This window comes from Pyrgilauda ruficollis, unplaced genomic scaffold (genome assembly GCF_017590135.1).
Source record: "Pyrgilauda ruficollis isolate IOZ18807 unplaced genomic scaffold, ASM1759013v1 scaffold33, whole genome shotgun sequence".
NCBI classification, from domain to species: Eukaryota; Metazoa; Chordata; class Aves; order Passeriformes; family Passeridae; genus Pyrgilauda; species Pyrgilauda ruficollis.
The window spans coordinates 5,118,470-5,134,779 of NW_024524711.1; the positions used below are offsets into that span (position 1 = coordinate 5,118,470).

Below are 16,310 nucleotides of genomic sequence, written 5' to 3' on the forward strand. Positions count from 1 at the left end.
CAGAGACCTTCTTTTTTGAGCTTGAAATTCAGCAGGAGTTGGGCGTTAGGAGTTGGCACCGGTTAAATGTAAGATTTTGGTTTCTGTTCAGTTGTCAGTGCTGGAAGCTTGGTGCCTCAGAGCCAAGTACCAGCTGTTCCTGAGCCAGCCCATGCTGTGCTCTTCCTCCAGGTACCCTGAGATGTTTCTGTTTCTCACAGGTATTCTCAATGCAGCTGTTACTCAACAGGACATTGTGTTGTCCAAGTAAAATGTGGACATAGCTCATGCTGGTGCTGTACTGGCTTTTCCAGAGTTCCATGTCTCTTCCACGTCTCATGCACAGAGCTGGCATCAGTTTGGGTGTAACCTGCAGATGTGCTAAAAGTGCTGGATAACTAAGTGTTTAAACTTCATCGTAGTGAATATCATAGAAAATTTTTTTTTCCAAGAGATGATCTTCATAAATGAAACGAATCCTTTGTGATGTTTATCTTGAGGCGTGGAAGTTTAACATAAATCTTTTATTCCAGAGGTTAAGAAGATTATCAACAAAATACAGAACAGAGAAGATCTACCCAACAGCCACTGGAGAAAAAGAAGAAAATGTTAAAAAGAATAGATACAAGGATATATTGCCATGTAAGTCTGATTTACATGTTAATAGAAGACAAAGGAAAGGGCTTGTTATTCTCCATGTATTTTGAATTTTGCGTTTTAGTTACTACTGAAAGGCAAAATTGGACATAATTTGCTGAAATATGTTTTTATTTTTAACTTGCAAGGCAAAGTGACTGAATATTCTTATATTTTATCAGGAGGGGTATCACCAAAAGATAAAGATGTTCTGGTTCTGAAGTTGTATCGAGCCAACACTTTCATTTTAGCTCACAGTAGCTGATAACTTTACTAGATGCTTAAATGTATATTTTCCTTAGGAGCATTTTATTAATAGTAGAAAACAAACAAATGTCAGCATATACTCTAGGTGAAATTCTAAGGAGGCTTAAGGAACCTGTTTTGATGTGGAATAGATCTTTTTTTCCTGTTTGTATCCTACAAATGGTGTTGAAAAACTTTCAGTGCTGGATTAGCTTTGGTTGCTATTTTGCTAGAGTCCAAGTGAAATTCTTTTTACTGTGTGGACAAGGAAAGCAAGAGTCAGAGCACAATTTGGATTTTAAACCCACCGCCATGTGGGTATTACAGATGAGTGATCTGAAATTACAAGACTGTTTGTTACATGCTCACTTTGTGTAGCTCCTGAAGCACAGCTCTCTGTGCTTTTGGATCTGAGCAGCTGACAGTGAGATTGAAGGGTAGTCTTCTGATAAATGCCACTTCTCTTGTCCCAGAAGGTCAGCAACAGGTACATTTTACTCTGCTTATTAGTTGGGAGGAGGTGTTTAACAAGTACAGTGAAAAAGAGAGAGGAAGTCATTATTGTCATCTTATTAACAGTGTCCTGGCATTTTGGTAGACTGTGAACAATACAGTGAAATCTTGGTAGCAGCCAGGCTGAACTGATGAGACAGTGACACTGCAGCAGTGCCTGGCTGCAGCTGCAGCAGAAGATGAACACACCTGTCATCTGCACAGAAATAAAACCTGAGCCACTGGGATCTGGGAGGGAGCAAAGCTCACAGTGGGAAAATGAGCAGACTTCAAAGCTGACATTGAGGAAAACTGGAGATACATTTTCAGATTAAATGAATATTTCAAACATTCAAAGTCTGCAGCAATGAAATGATGGGAGACCAGCTTGAAATGAGAAGCAGGAGAAGGGCAAAGTATCCATGTCTATCTCTTGTAAATCCAGGAAATAATGTACATTTGTAACTTAATCAGAGATTAGTGCTGTATTTATCAGAAATTGTTACCAGAGACATCAATACCTCAGCACTAACTGAGCACTGGCTTCAGAGTAAGATGCATGTTCCCATTACAGTTTACTAAGCTATCCTAAATGGTAGTTAAATGCAGCATGGTGTTCACTGGTCACCTGAAGAACCAGTTAGTTATTGTGAACTGAGCCTTTATAACAGTATATAACAATATGCAAGCATTTAATCTTCAGAAGCTGAGAACTGCAGTGGATTTTTAGGGGGGAGTTCTATTTCAGACCTTAAGCTCTGTAACAGATGAGCTGTGGCACACAGACAGGATGGCAATATTGACATTTGGAAACTGCTCTAGAATTTTGGATCTACTGTGCTGAGAAGATAGGATCTCTCATTAGCCTGCTACTTTAATTAGTCTGTTCTGCCACTTAAAAGCTGTTTTTAGTACAAAGCCCATGACACCACTTCATGCTTAGATAATATTCTTGCTTTTACAGTCTATGTGTCAGTGTGTAACAGTGCAATGTGTTTTAAAGGTTTTTCTAGGCCTTTATACAAGCGTGTTGTCTTTAGATTTGTGGTCTGAAAGTCTCCTAATTTACACTTGTGCTTTTTTAAGAATCATTACACCAATTTTTTTGCATGTTGTGAGGACTCTGGCAGAAAAATGTCACCATTTGGCAAGCTTTTTGGGAGAGCTTTCTGTATAGAAATAACTCTTAGCATTTGCTTCTTCTAGGCATGGTTCCTTGATTTATTATCAGTGATGTTTTGACAAAACAAAAAAACCCAACTAACCATATTTTCTCTTTTGAAATATATTTGTATATATTTGTTCTTGGCCTTTTTCTTGAATTTAGGTCTAATCAAAGGCTTACCAGCTGTTCTGTGGTTGAGGAATTGACCCTGGGAGCAGAAAGTAACAAATTTCTGGAGCAGCTGCTGTTTCTACAGATACTTCTGTTGCCCCATTTCAAGATAATTTCCTTTTTGATATGGATTTTCAACCAGAAGAACCTCCAGTGTAGAGATAGTCTGAACAATTTTTATATGATAGCTGATAAGTCTTGTTATCAACAAGAGCTGGAAGGACTGGCAAACCTGCCAACCACCTACACCATTTTAGTAACAATCAAGTTGTTGTATTAAATATGCAATTTTTTAAGGCAAAAAACAATAACAAAATGTTTATTCTGTCAACAAATAATAAGGCTATTTTTATATTGCTGAGGATTTTGGTCTCCAAAGATCTGCTGGTTTTATCAGAAGCTTTCTCTGAGGCAGTCCATAATGTTTGAGGCAGAAACTTGACATGTCCCAAACCCCCTAAATGAAGCAATCTGCTGCTTTCTAGTGCAGAAGTGCTCCAGCCAAGAGCCTAGCCCAGTATTTGGGGGATAGGGGTCAGTCTGTGCCTGAGCAGTAAACCCTGGTGCCTGTGTCCTGTTGTGGTACCTGATGGAATCCTCCTTGGCAGAGACTTAGAGAGCTGCCAGCTGCTTTAAGTGTGCACTGGTGTTTTGTGCTTTCTGCTTTCCCTGAGTGTGTCTTAATTCTGACCACTGTGATCTGTGTTAATGTTTGTAACTGCAGTTTTGATGGCTGCTGATTAATTGTGTTTTGTCTCTTTGTAATGAGTTGCTCTTGGAATTGCAGGAGGTGATACTCTGTGAACTTGAGCAGCAGGAGCTACTCTGCTTGTCACTCACTACCTGAGTTGGTTTACCCATAAATCAATTGTATTGACTTGCTTATGTGACTTACCTTTGGAAAATGTTCTTTAATGTACTGTATATGTTATATTTTTATGTTCTGTATTGATTTCCATGTATTGTAATCCTTGTTCAAAAAAATATTTTGGTCTGTTTTTTTTTTTTTAGTTGATCACAGCAGAGTTAAACTGACCTTAAAAACTCCCCCACAAGATTCAGATTACATCAATGCAAACTTTATTAAGGTATGTGCTGGTAGTTTAACAGTTCTTCTATTCTTTTTAAGTTTTTTCCTTGTCAGTGCAGTTTTAATATTATAGTCTAACATAAGACTTTAAAGCTGTAAGGGAAGATATTCTTTTGTTATGACTTGAATAAATTTGCAAACATGATGTCGTTTATAACACAATCTTCAAAGCTTTGATTTTACTCCTAAGTGGAAATACAATGTAAAATACTTAATTTTCAAGTGACAGGCAAGTGCATTGGAGATTTATACCATAGGAAAATTCAGATGCAGTTGTTTTAGCAGGTGACATTTTTAGGGATCAGAAATGAGGTGTTTGACAAATTGTGTATGTTAATGTACATTTCACTCTGTTCATGGAGGAAGTGTGGCAATGGAATTAATATTCTAACATTCTTAATCTAACAATGGCAATGGAATTAATCTAACATTCTTAAATGTTAGATTAACATTTCTTCTTCTTAAAGAGAAGCCAGAATTTGACTAAAAATCTGTTACAGTCTTGTTTCAAAGTATTAATATCTTGAGCTACAATATCTTTGTAGCTTTATTCTGATGCTGCTTCTACACAATATTTATTTTTCAGAAACAGGTAAAATCTAAATCTTCCTGTTGTAAATCTTCCGGCATGAATGTTTAGCTTGAAAAGCTGAACGTTAGTGTACTGAAAATTAATATAAAACAAATTATAGACTTTTATATTTTTGAAATGTATTACAGGCAGGGAGGAACTTAAATTTGTTCAAGAGGATGCTTTTTTTACAGAAGGATTTTCAATTTTTCATCACTGAGTAGCAAAGAAAATGCAGACTTAAAGGGAATCTTCAGAATCTGAATATATTTATTTCCTGTGACAGTCTCTGGCAGGGCTGTAGCTGTTGTGATCTTTGGCTCCCTTGAGATTACAAGCTAAATTCCCACTAATGTAATTAGGAGTCATGTTTCATATTCACCCTTCCTGTTCTATATACATATATATAAAGGATATTCTAATTTTACACCATTGTAACCCGAACCTTTTTTAGTTGAGTGCAGATAAATGTTCTTTATAAACATTAATGGTTCCTTTCTGCAATCCCAGGGAGTACATGGGCCAAAAGCATACGTTGCTACCCAGGGTCCCTTAGCCAATACAGTCATAGACTTCTGGAGGATGATATGGGAATACAACGTTGCTGTAAGTAGCTATAGAAAAATTCAGTGTAACCATATTTCATGGTACTGTGATTGTGTATTTTTTGTTTAAGCCGGCTATTATTATCAAAATACTGACAATGATTTAGATTATTTGCTTCCCAAATGTTGCCTTTTGTAGTTAAATAGCAATAATATTATTTATTCAGTTTAATAATGTAAATTTAAAGTAATAATTTTGTTGAATGAATGTTAAGTCCTTCATATTTATGAATAGGTTCTTGCTTGTTTTCTCTTTAAGGTAGGAGGTCTTACAATTCTGAGTTAGACTGACAAAATCAGATACAGAACCAGCATATGAAACAAGAAAAAAAACCAAACTCAAACCACTTATCTTTTTTTTATGCTAATTTTGGGTTATTGCTTTATAAATTCTACATGTGTTTAAACAGCTTTTGTCAGGAATTGACTTTTGAATACTTGTGGAAATTGGATAGGTCTGACAATTTATTTCTGAAATTTTTTTTGGGGGGGTAGTTGTTGGACACTTATGTCATTGTTACCTACTGTAACAAATAGCTTACCTGTTGGTGCATTTTTATTGTGCTACTCATGCTTTCTGAAATAACTTCACCTAAGAAATTTGATTGATGGTCAAGGTTGTTTTAGGGGGGGTTTTGTTCATATTTTATGCATTCTATGTCACATTAGGCAAATATGGCTATGTTTCTTCCAGCTGGCAAAGGGTTCTATATTTTTATAAGTTTAGACTTTACAGGCAGACTGAATAAATAAGGAATTTGTACAGGATTACAGTGAGTTTGAATTAAGTAGCTTTGAAGTGTTGTATTAGTGATGTAGATTTTGTGAAGGATGAAACTTGTTGCTGTTTTAGAATTAGAAGAGCATGTATATGCAGGAAAATATTATTAATAATTAGTCTCTTCCACAGTAACCACTTCAAGTGTATCAGAAGTGTATCATCTGCCTGACAGAAGCAAGTGGTGAAGTGTAGGTTTAAGTTGCACGATCCAAAATCATCTAACTTGGAGCATCTTTTTTTTTTTTTTCTTTTCAGATAATTGAATTGGCCTGTCGAGAATTTGAAATGGGAAGGGTATGTGTCCTAAATACAAAAATAAATGAGCTTTGCCCATATGGGGCAATAGCTGTGAAGCTTCATATGCCAAATGCGTAACTGTGATAATAATACCAGATGAAGTGAGAATGCTTATTCTTACATTTCTGTACATAGGAAATAGTCCATGAGACTGCATTTCTTTGCCCCATTTGTAGGATTACATGATTATTTAGGTGTCATCTCAGTGGATATGTGTTCACGTACAGAACCCTGTACCAAGGGTTTGTTTCTGGCCGTGTCACTGTGGAAAAAGTGTCTTGCTCTTTGTGGGATGTAGGCCAACTATGAAAATCCCAAGTCCTTCAGAATTTCCTGTCAATTCATACAGCTGCAAAAACAATTTTTTTTTAATTTCTCTTCTTTATTCTTATGACCTTAGAAGGAAATGCAGAATTGTGAATTCCCAACTTTGAGAAAAACTAAGCTTTCATTGCTCCCCTCTGCATGATGCTTATGCATATGGTACAGGCAGACATGAAGTGTGTGTCCTAATTTGCAAAGTGTCTTTTGCCTGTATTTAATTTGGTTGTTTGAGGTCTTGGTTTTGTTTCTCTCTTGTTATCCAAAAGGAAAGTTATTTTATTATCTTAAAAGAAGTCCAGAATAAGGCATTCAGGGCTGTGGTTTTGTCTGCTCTGCCTCTGTTAATCACCTTTCAGTACCATGAATTAAATTAGGATTCTTTACTTTAACAGAAAAAATGTGAGCGTTACTGGCCTCTGTATAGAGAAGCAGCTGTAACTTTTGGACCATTTCGTGTTTCTTGTGTAAGTATGAAGCTTTATAAATTAGGTTTCAAGTATTTAGTGGGTTTGTAACTTAAATGTTCAATTAACTCGGTATGGTGGGCTTTTTAGTTGTTCAGTACTTAATTTTACACAAGGACTCTCAAAGGAACATGCACATCTAAACTGTGTTTTTTTGAATCCTCCATGATTGTTTTAGTTTTTTAAAGAAGGGAACCTGTGTCCCTTGCTCTTGTATGTTTTTATGTATTATTTCTTGAGCTTTATATGCTGCTTGAATGTCTGTACTGTACTCAAAAAATCCAAGTCGTGTGCAGTTGTTTTGTCTGTTATAACTTGTGCTTTCTGACTGAACTGAAAGTAACACTGGAATAGGTTATTTTTATTGAGTTAATTAGCATGATGTGTTTTAAGTTGTTCAGAAAGAGTTTGCATGCCTGTTTATGCAGCTATTAATACTACTTGGAAATAGTCTAACAAGAATTAAGTACACGCCAGTTCATCTTGTCAGGAAAATACATACTTGTGAATTTTAGACTATAAAGATTCTGAGTAACCTTTTCCTAGGGTAAGTTGATTCTAATTTGGCTGCTCTTTGCCCTGTTCCTTGTGATACTGGGAAAAGGGGTTTGTGTGTTTGTCGTAATTGACTTATCTACAGCAGAGTCCATTACCTGTGGGTACTCTGGTGTATGTGGGCTGCATTGCTTTAAAACCTGCAGTGTTGCAATTGTTGATGGGAATTGGTAAATTCCCAGGAGGAGATAGAAACACAGTAAAGCCTGTATTCAATCTCCTGAATTCTCTGTGGGAAGCTGTAATGCAAAGTTTTTAAAGGCGTCTTCAAATTCTGATGTTAATGATATGTAAAGTACAATAATATTGTTTGATTTCTGCAGTATAAGCTTTCCTTGATATTCCAAAGGAAGATTTGAAAATTTTGTGAGCTAGAAGCTAGATTTTTTGGCCACAACCAAGATAATTAGTGATTCTTTTAGATGCACCCTTAATTGAAAACAATGGAAAAGGAAAAAATAAAAGGAGACATCACAGGATAGATTGGTAAGAGGCTGAAGTTTATACAGCAAAAGAGTTACAGAGGGATGGCTGTGAAAGGCAATCTGTAAATTAAAAGTATGGAGAAATAAAGTAAAAGAGGTACTTAGAAATACTCTTATATGGCTTATTGATAAGAAAAGATGGCTTATTGACTTTGGAACAGATAATTTCCAGACTCACACTTTTAAGTAAAAGTAACCCATTTTGCACATCCTGTACAGCAAGCTGACTTGCTGGTGTGTTAATCAGTGTTTTGATTGCCCCTCTCTTGATGAAATCATAAATACAAAGCAAATAAATTAAACACCCCCGAGTTCAAAGTTTGAGGTTTTAGTTATGCCTTGTATGTTGCATATTGATTTTTAATATTTTTTTTCCCATGCATTATTGTTTTCTCATGTTTAGGAAGCTGAGCAAGCAAGAACAGATTATTTCATTAGAACATTATTACTTGAATTTCAAAATGTAAGTACACAGTCACTTCTGGTCTCACCTTCAATGGTTTTTCAAAAGTCTCCAAAATTATACAATGTCGGAAACTCGTGAAAATATCTTCTTTTTTTTAGGTGCTGATTATGAATGTAAATGATAGTTTGCAAGTGATGTTCAAGTCTTAGTATATAAAGGAAGAATAGTGAAACTCTTTGCCTTTTCTATGTTCTTGTTTACCCAAATGGCTTAAGCTTTTCTTACAAACTTACACTGAAATGTCAGATGTCAAATGTCAGACTTCATTTGACTGGAAAGCAGCTACCAGTAAATAAAAACTGTAGAGCCCTCCTGTAAAAACACAAAGCATGGTAGTCTGTTTTATAGAATACCTGTCATTTTAATTGTCAATCAGCATTAATAAATGATTTATTACAGGTTAGTCTCATTTCTAGTTACGTTTTCTTTATCAAAGCTTTGTTCCATTTCAACAACAGATAACTGCAGCAGTTATGAAAACTGCTTAATCATGAGGGGAGTGATTTTGGGGAATAATTTTTGTCTGCAGTATTTGCTAGGAATGCATGACCTTAATCAGTTTGTTTCTTTTAGTGCTCATAACTGACTGGGCTGTAAGACAGTTTAGATAACAGAAATTCTGTGTAGCAATCGGGGTTTGTGACATTGTTTGAAATGTTGCACTTCAAAACAGAACTGGATACCAGAATCCCTAAAGCATAACCTGCCTTCCTTTTAATACCCAAATATTGCATGAACTGGTTCCACCAGGATGTGGACCTTGCTTACCTATACTATAGATGCAAGTCATGTTTTGCTGTTGACTCTGGGGAGTTCTATCCCAATTAGAAGCCTGTGTACTGCTTAAAAACTGAGCAGCAACAAAAAGTTACAGTTTGTGCTGAGCTTTTGATCTTAGCAAGGAAACAGATGTTTGTTCCAATGAGGAGCAATTTAACTGAAAGGGTTAACAAGATGTGTTGATATTTGATATGTGCATCTGATAAAGTGGTTTTTCTTCAGATTTATGTAGCAGATTTGCTTGAGGATTCCTGTAAAATTAACTGCAGACTTTTCATCTTTCTTTGAAGAATTCTAAGCATAGCCTTGCACTGGGGAGGAAAAGTGTATTTGTGGTATAAAGTAATATCCTTTTAAGTTTGCTTTCAGGTTTTCCAAAATAATTATATGTTTTGTCACTTTTGTAGCATTTGCAGTGGATTATCATACAAAAAGAAACTATGCAAAAGTATTTAAAATTTCCATAAATCTATGAAGTTTTTTTAGCTTCTAGAAGGAAAACCAGTTTGACTGGAACTTGATTATTTTCAAGAAAGAACTTTGGTTTAGTTTATAAGTGGCAGTAGAGAAAAAGGACTATAAAGGTTCTTTTAAATTTTTGATTTTCATATAGAAAACAAATCCTTTTTTTTCCCTGACCATTCTGCTAATGTGAAAAATCACTAGTCTTTTTAGAAATAATTAAGTGACATTTATTACTGGAGCTTAATAGATAGCTCTACCTCTTCCTTTTTGTTGATGACCTTGGTTTTACATAATCTTCTATATTTTTCAATTCATCTGAATTTTTCAATTTGTGTTTTCTCTTGTTTTAACTAGCTATGGTGTTTCCATAGAGCTGGGAAAAGTCAAGCATCAAAAACAGCTAAATTTCCATGCTCAAGAGGCCTGCTATGTTGCTTCTCACATACTGAAACAGAAGGTAGTGTAGGTCTTGAAGCCTGTAAACTGTAATGTGGATCACAACCTTTGTGCTCTCCAGTACATTACTTTGAGTATATACTGGAACCCAGAGGTGTGACACCAGCATGGAAAGGTGCAGTAGAACCAGCTGCTGGTTCTGCTGGTAGCTGCAGATGCTTTGGATAGTGATGAAAGGGAGGATTTTCAGGGATTCAGGTAGCTGAGTAACTAAGCTGTTCTAAAGCCTGCTTCTTGGCTTGTCTTTAGTGCTATTGTAGCTCCTGCTACTAGAATAAAAGTGTACCTATTGATGTTGCAAGTGTGATCCATATTTAGATATGGTCTCCATTATTTCTATTGTTTTCTTAATTTCCCTCTGTGAGCCTCTGCACACGTGCATACACTTTATTTTGTAGTGTGATAAAACAATATTGTTGCTGACTCTCCGTGTCATCATGGCTACACAATACCTTTGCCCCCATTTTTTTTTCCTCAATGTAAGTTACTGAAGTACAAATAGAAGAAGGAAGATGAAAGATTCTTTCTCCATTTCCAATTATAGCTGCAAGGCCACAGAACCTTTTCATATGGTGCAGCATTGTTGGTCCTTTACCCATAAAATAGAGAGGGGCTTCTGAACTGTCCCATAGGGCAGCTTCTTATGCATTATCAGCACTTCAAATATGATTTCAGAGTTTTTCTTCTATTTTTTGAAGTGGTAAAGGCTGTAGGGTTTTTAATCCAGTAAATAACTTTGCTTGTCAAAGAACTACTTCTTTGGTACAAACTCAAATATGTGTTATAATTAACAGCTTTCTCCCTGCTCTCCCTTAGGAGACTCGTAGTGTCTATCAATTTCATTATGTTAACTGGCCTGACCACGATGTCCCTTCATCTTTTGATTCTATTCTGGATATGATCAGCTTGATGAGAGAATACCAGGAACATGAAGATGTTCCTATTTGCATACACTGCAGGTATCAAATGTATTTATCTTTTAATTTTTAAACATTTTCATTTTTTGAAGTCTAGTCTTTTGTTATGGGCTGCACTAGTTTTGGTTCTAAGTCAGAATTGAGTTATTTTAGTTGAAAAAAAATTTCTCATGTCACAATTTAATTCAAAATCATACAGGCTTCATTTTCTTAAAACTGATGCCACAGTAAAATTTTGCTTTTACTTCAGTTTAAGACAGAATATCAATCAGAAAAAAATGAGCCTTTGAAAAGGGACCTGTTTTGAGATTAAGACATAAATTCTCGTGAGGGCAAAACAGATTTGAAGATCACTGCAAATCAGCTTGAGAGTAAAGGCTCCATTCTCAATAGGAGAGACTACATAGCATCACTAAGAACTCTGTGTTCTAATATGACAAAAAAGATCTTTAGTGACCAGGCTGTAGTTGCCAGTTGGGAAGTCTTTACTTCTAAAAAACAGTTTCATCCTTAACCTGAAATTTGGCTAACAGTAAAACTGTTGAGACTGAATTGCTATGAAAATATTTTGCTGCCTTGACACTTGGACAATTTATTTGGAAATCTTGCCTATTGTTTTTAGCACTTTTTAAAGCAACAAAAGTTCACGTGTTATGTCAGGAAAAATTAAATTAAGATTTATAAGCCAGGACATGTTAAATTCATGGGATTTATGTCTTTAGAGCTTAGTTATTCTCTTCAAGGGCTGCATTCTGGTTTTGAGTTGTCACTCTTAAGTGAGGTCTAAAAACATAAACCGACTTAGCAATAACATCTATTCACTTTGTCCTGTTCTTTTTGAATGTCAATATAATTCTGAATGTTGATTCTTTACAACAGTGTAATGGTAATGTTATAAATATGCATTAATTATAACTCTGCATGTGTAAAACAGAGGAATTCATACAATTAGGAAAAATAAATAAGATAGTTTGCTGTCATTCTTAAACTTTCAGATTTATGTTTTTAGCTAAAAAGGAAAAAATATGGATGTGATACTAAATCAGAAAAATGTGGCAAGTCTTTCAATGTCTTCTGTTCTGCCATTTTACATCATTTAGCATTAAACTTGGAGAAGACCACACCTGATGAAGCAGTAATAGCTGGGAATAGTGTGACAAAAGGAAGAGGCAATAAAATTGTCAGCACTGAATCATCTTTCATAATTGCAGTTCCAATGGCTATGAAAACTTGCACTGTTGAAAACATTGAACTATTAAAATACTCAATGCTGCATTTTGCACTGCTGATTTTATTTTTAAGACAATGTAGTGTCAGGCTGAGTGAATTAAAATGATAGTTGAGGGAATTGGAAATTTATTTTTTTTTAATGTGGACTTTTGAAATATAAGGCTTATAGTGTTTTTTATCCAGTTTAAATAATATATAACACCTCTCTGTTTATGTTCATAGTGCAGGGTGTGGAAGAACAGGAGCCATCTGTGCCATAGATTATACATGGAATTTGCTTAAAGCTGGGGTAAGGAATCCTAAAAGAAGTTTTATGACATTCTGTAATTTCATAGCAGTGATTGATTGAGCTTCCAAGTGTTCAAAAATAGTGAAATCTTTAAGACATTCTGGAACCCTCTTGACAGGTTGGATGTTTAGTTTCATTGCACTCGTGCTTTAGTATGAACTTACTTTCCTTTGACAGCAAGTTTTTATCTAAAAAGATCACTATAAAATTCTATTTTTAAAAAATAGATTGCAATATAAATTGATTTTTGAATTCAACATTCTCAGTCTCTGATTTATCATGCGGCTCAAATATAAAGGGATAACTTCATTCTGGGAGTTTTAGATTATGAAGCATTGTTAACATTGCAGTGTCATATTAATAACATTGGATATCTCATTTCAAAAGTGCTTGAAATGTTCTCATCTGGTCTAAATCAAATGTCAGTTTGGAGTTGCTTTGAAAAAGAATTAAATAATTGCAGTGTGGAGAGAACAGATTAGCTTTACCTATAAAAGTTACACTTATTGTTTTGGTGTTTAACAGCTTTTGTGTTGTTGCTGTGACAGTTATGTCATTGTAAATAACTTGCTTCTGTATTTCAGAAAATACCTGAAGAATTCAATGTATTTAATTTAATACAGGAAATGAGGACGCAGAGGCATTCTGCAGTGCAAACAAAGGTATAGTTTGTTTTAAAATGAATGTGATAATACATCACTATTCTTTGAAAAGATCTTGTGCATTAATTTTTATCTGGTACCTTATAGGAGCAGTATGAACTTGTCCATCGAGCCATAGCACAACTGTTTGAAAAGCAACTGCAAAAATATGAAAGTTGTGCAGACTGGAAGATTGCAGATGGAGTGGTAGGTGTCTTTCCCATCTGTAGCTGTTAGCTTCTGATGAAAATTCTCCTGTGAAGTTGTTTTTAGAGTGTTCAGTGGTGTGATCTTATTAGGTTTCTCATGTTTTTTAAAGTACTGCCTGCATTGAAATAGGTTAGGGGAGAGAAAAATAAGTTGAAAATGCTTTTGTCAAGGAGCTTCATGCTCTACCCTTTTCACAAAGGAGAAGGAAGAGGAAAAAATAGTCTTCATTGGCATTCACAGTATTTGAGGATTTTTCTGTCTTTCTATCCTTCGCCTTTAAGTGTCATGTCCCCTATAGGTTTATTCTCTTTTTTATGTTTAGATATGTTTTCTTGGCTGTTGTTGGGCACTGTGTGAAAAATGGCTTTTTGGATTAATATCTTTTCTCTTTCTTCTTTCTGTACCACCCTTTGTCCCTGGATTGTGTTTTGTTTATTCAGTGATTTTCTGTCCCTAGTTGGTGTAGATACCATAGCTCTCTAGAGGGAGTATGAGTGGTATTTCCAGGACTCTTTGAAATATCTGGAAGCAGTTTTAAATATGGTTTTATTAATAAGCATCCCATTTATTTTAGGGATTTAGCTGTCCTGTATGTGCTTTCTAGGAAGTCTAGAATGTTTTCAATTCTTGGATTAAATGCATCCACCCTTCTGCTAACTCCTATGAATTTATATCAGTTCATGCAGTACTTATGAGGTACTTATGGCTTTAAGTCATGACAAGAAGCTTGTTGACTAAATGCAGTGGACAGGGCTGGCTGCTTTGATTTGTTACAGGTTTGATTAAGCTGATGTGTGGTTTTTGGTTTTTTTTCCTGAGAAATGAGCATGGCAGGGTTTAGGATATGCAGATTGATTAGCTTTGTGCAGAAGTGATTTCTAAGTACTTGAGTTTTGATCATAAAATAATAGGTAGATCAGTCCACTGTATCTTCTGGTTATTTGACTTAAATTAGACCTGTCTTTGTGCTCTTACTTGTAATCAAAAATGGCTCTTATCTACTTATTCCTAATACTATATATACTAAATGACTTACTATTCCAGAAGATGAGTGAAGCTGTGGCACAATGTGGTGGTACTCTGTAACAAAGGCAAGTGCTGTCTTTAGCACAGCTTGAGAGATTTGCTGACTAATAAACAAGATCAAATAGAAAATGGATAGGTAATGTATATGGGGGTGAGAGAGGGATAAATCCCAGCTCTGAAAAGGCAGTGATGGAGTGTGAGTTTTGATACTTGGATATGATCTCGGTTTATGATCAACAAGTTGTAAAGGAAATTGAATTTTAGCAGTTCCTTGGAAACTGGTAAGAGCAGAGAATGTAATGTCCTTGTGTGGGTACCTTGCAGTTTGACTACTGACTGCATGTCTAGTCTGCTTATCTCAAAAACATGTTAGAGAATTTGAACATTAAACAACTGGACAAGGATCAAAGGTGTTGGAAGGCTCAATTTAAAGAACAGCCAGACTGAGATGGAGAAGAAAATGGCTGAGGTTAAATACAACAGAGTGTTTACTCAGTAACAACAGAAAGCTGATTACTCTTAACTTTTTCTAAGGGATACCAGTGAAACCTGAAAGACCTAATAAAAAAGTGACATTTGTATAAAAAATGCAACATGAAACTTCTTGCTTCAGAGCTTCTTGCAACTGAGAGCCTGTATCTTTGGGGTGAATATCTCACCGTGTTGGGATCTTCTTCCATGAGTTTCACTGACCTCGGACCTATGAAATTCCAGAGTTGTAGTCTGTTGGAAAGCATTCTAGGGAAGGGTCCCAGTATGCCTGCTCTGATCTTATTCTTCCCTGGAAGTTCCCTTTCAGTCACTGCTGGAAGCAGGGCCAAGTAAATCTTTGTTTGACTGGGCATAGCCTTTTTTGTGTTGGGAAATGATGCTTTTTCCTACTGTTACTTGAATAATTCTGCAGAACGGTTGAGGGGAAGAAAGTCTCATAGGTGAAGAATTTCTGTATCTAAAATTTCTGTATCTTAAATTTGCTACTGTCCATTTTTTTACTGAAAATTTGCTTCCAGTGAATTAACTGGTATAGGCTTAGCTTCTCTTGAGGATTTATAAGGGAAATATCACATATCCAGTTAAATATTTTCTTGTAGTTTTAACCTGATTCTCAGAACTTTGAAGCTCACTTGAGACATCACTTTGATATTCTGACAAAGCTCCTTTTTTACCTCCAGGAGTGTATGTAGCATCTGTTGTATATAATGTCTGATTTTCCCCAGAAATTTTCTATTTTGCTTTCTTTTTAAAAACCCCGAACATTCAGGGATGTATCCTGGTTAAGAAATGAATTCTGAGGCAGGAAGTTTTAAAGTAACTTTATTAAATACAATGTAGTATTCTAAGGGTCCTTCATGTATGTAACTGTGCCTGCAGATGCTACAACTATGAAAGCTTCAATATGTGAACGGTTTTAATTACGTCTGGTGAAAACAATTCCAAATAAAATTCATGTGCCTACTTTGGATATAATACTATTAGTTAAGAAGGAGATGCTACTGGGCTGAAGAGGAAATGTGTCATTTATTCTATTTTGATAATACTGTGAAGAGCTGGAGTGCTCTGTAGGGTTGGTTTCGTAGTTTTGTTTTCCTCTTGCTGTTCTTTCAAGCAGTGTTTGAAATGGGTTGAGTTCCAGAGGCTCTGTGAGCAGGGCTTGCCTGTAACATCCCAGTAAAAGGTTAATCTGATTGGCACTGAGGGGCAGCATTCATGGGGAAGCAGCTCAGACACAATCCCAAACGTGTGTTCCTGGGAACTTGCCAGCTTTTCCCTGCTGGAAACAATACTGTAAAAAGTCAGCAGCAAGGCACGCAGGGTTTGAACACAGACTTAGGATAGGGTGAGAATTTCCATGAGAATTTGATACATCCCAAACCATGTCAAAAATACATTGTGTGCTTTAATGTCTTACCATATAGTTATACCTATTGTCAATGTGTAGAACTACAAATGTTTAACATAACACTAAGTA

General features: G+C 35.6%; 1 protein-coding gene across 1 annotated transcript in view; it reads left to right on the top strand.

Annotated features, from left to right (window-relative positions):
* Positions 1 to 16,310, top strand: part of PTPN12 (protein tyrosine phosphatase non-receptor type 12) — a 69,729-nt gene that overhangs the window by 31,014 nt on the left and 22,405 nt on the right. The window contains exons 2-11 of the mRNA XM_041474611.1: positions 513 to 621; positions 3,701 to 3,777; positions 4,861 to 4,956; positions 5,992 to 6,030; positions 6,750 to 6,821; positions 8,265 to 8,324; positions 10,845 to 10,987; positions 12,398 to 12,464; positions 13,049 to 13,126; positions 13,214 to 13,312. Coding sequence (XP_041330545.1) covers positions 513 to 621; positions 3,701 to 3,777; positions 4,861 to 4,956; positions 5,992 to 6,030; positions 6,750 to 6,821; positions 8,265 to 8,324; positions 10,845 to 10,987; positions 12,398 to 12,464; positions 13,049 to 13,126; positions 13,214 to 13,312 — 840 coding nt within the window. The remainder of the gene's footprint in view (positions 1 to 512; positions 622 to 3,700; positions 3,778 to 4,860; positions 4,957 to 5,991; positions 6,031 to 6,749; positions 6,822 to 8,264; positions 8,325 to 10,844; positions 10,988 to 12,397; positions 12,465 to 13,048; positions 13,127 to 13,213; positions 13,313 to 16,310) is intronic.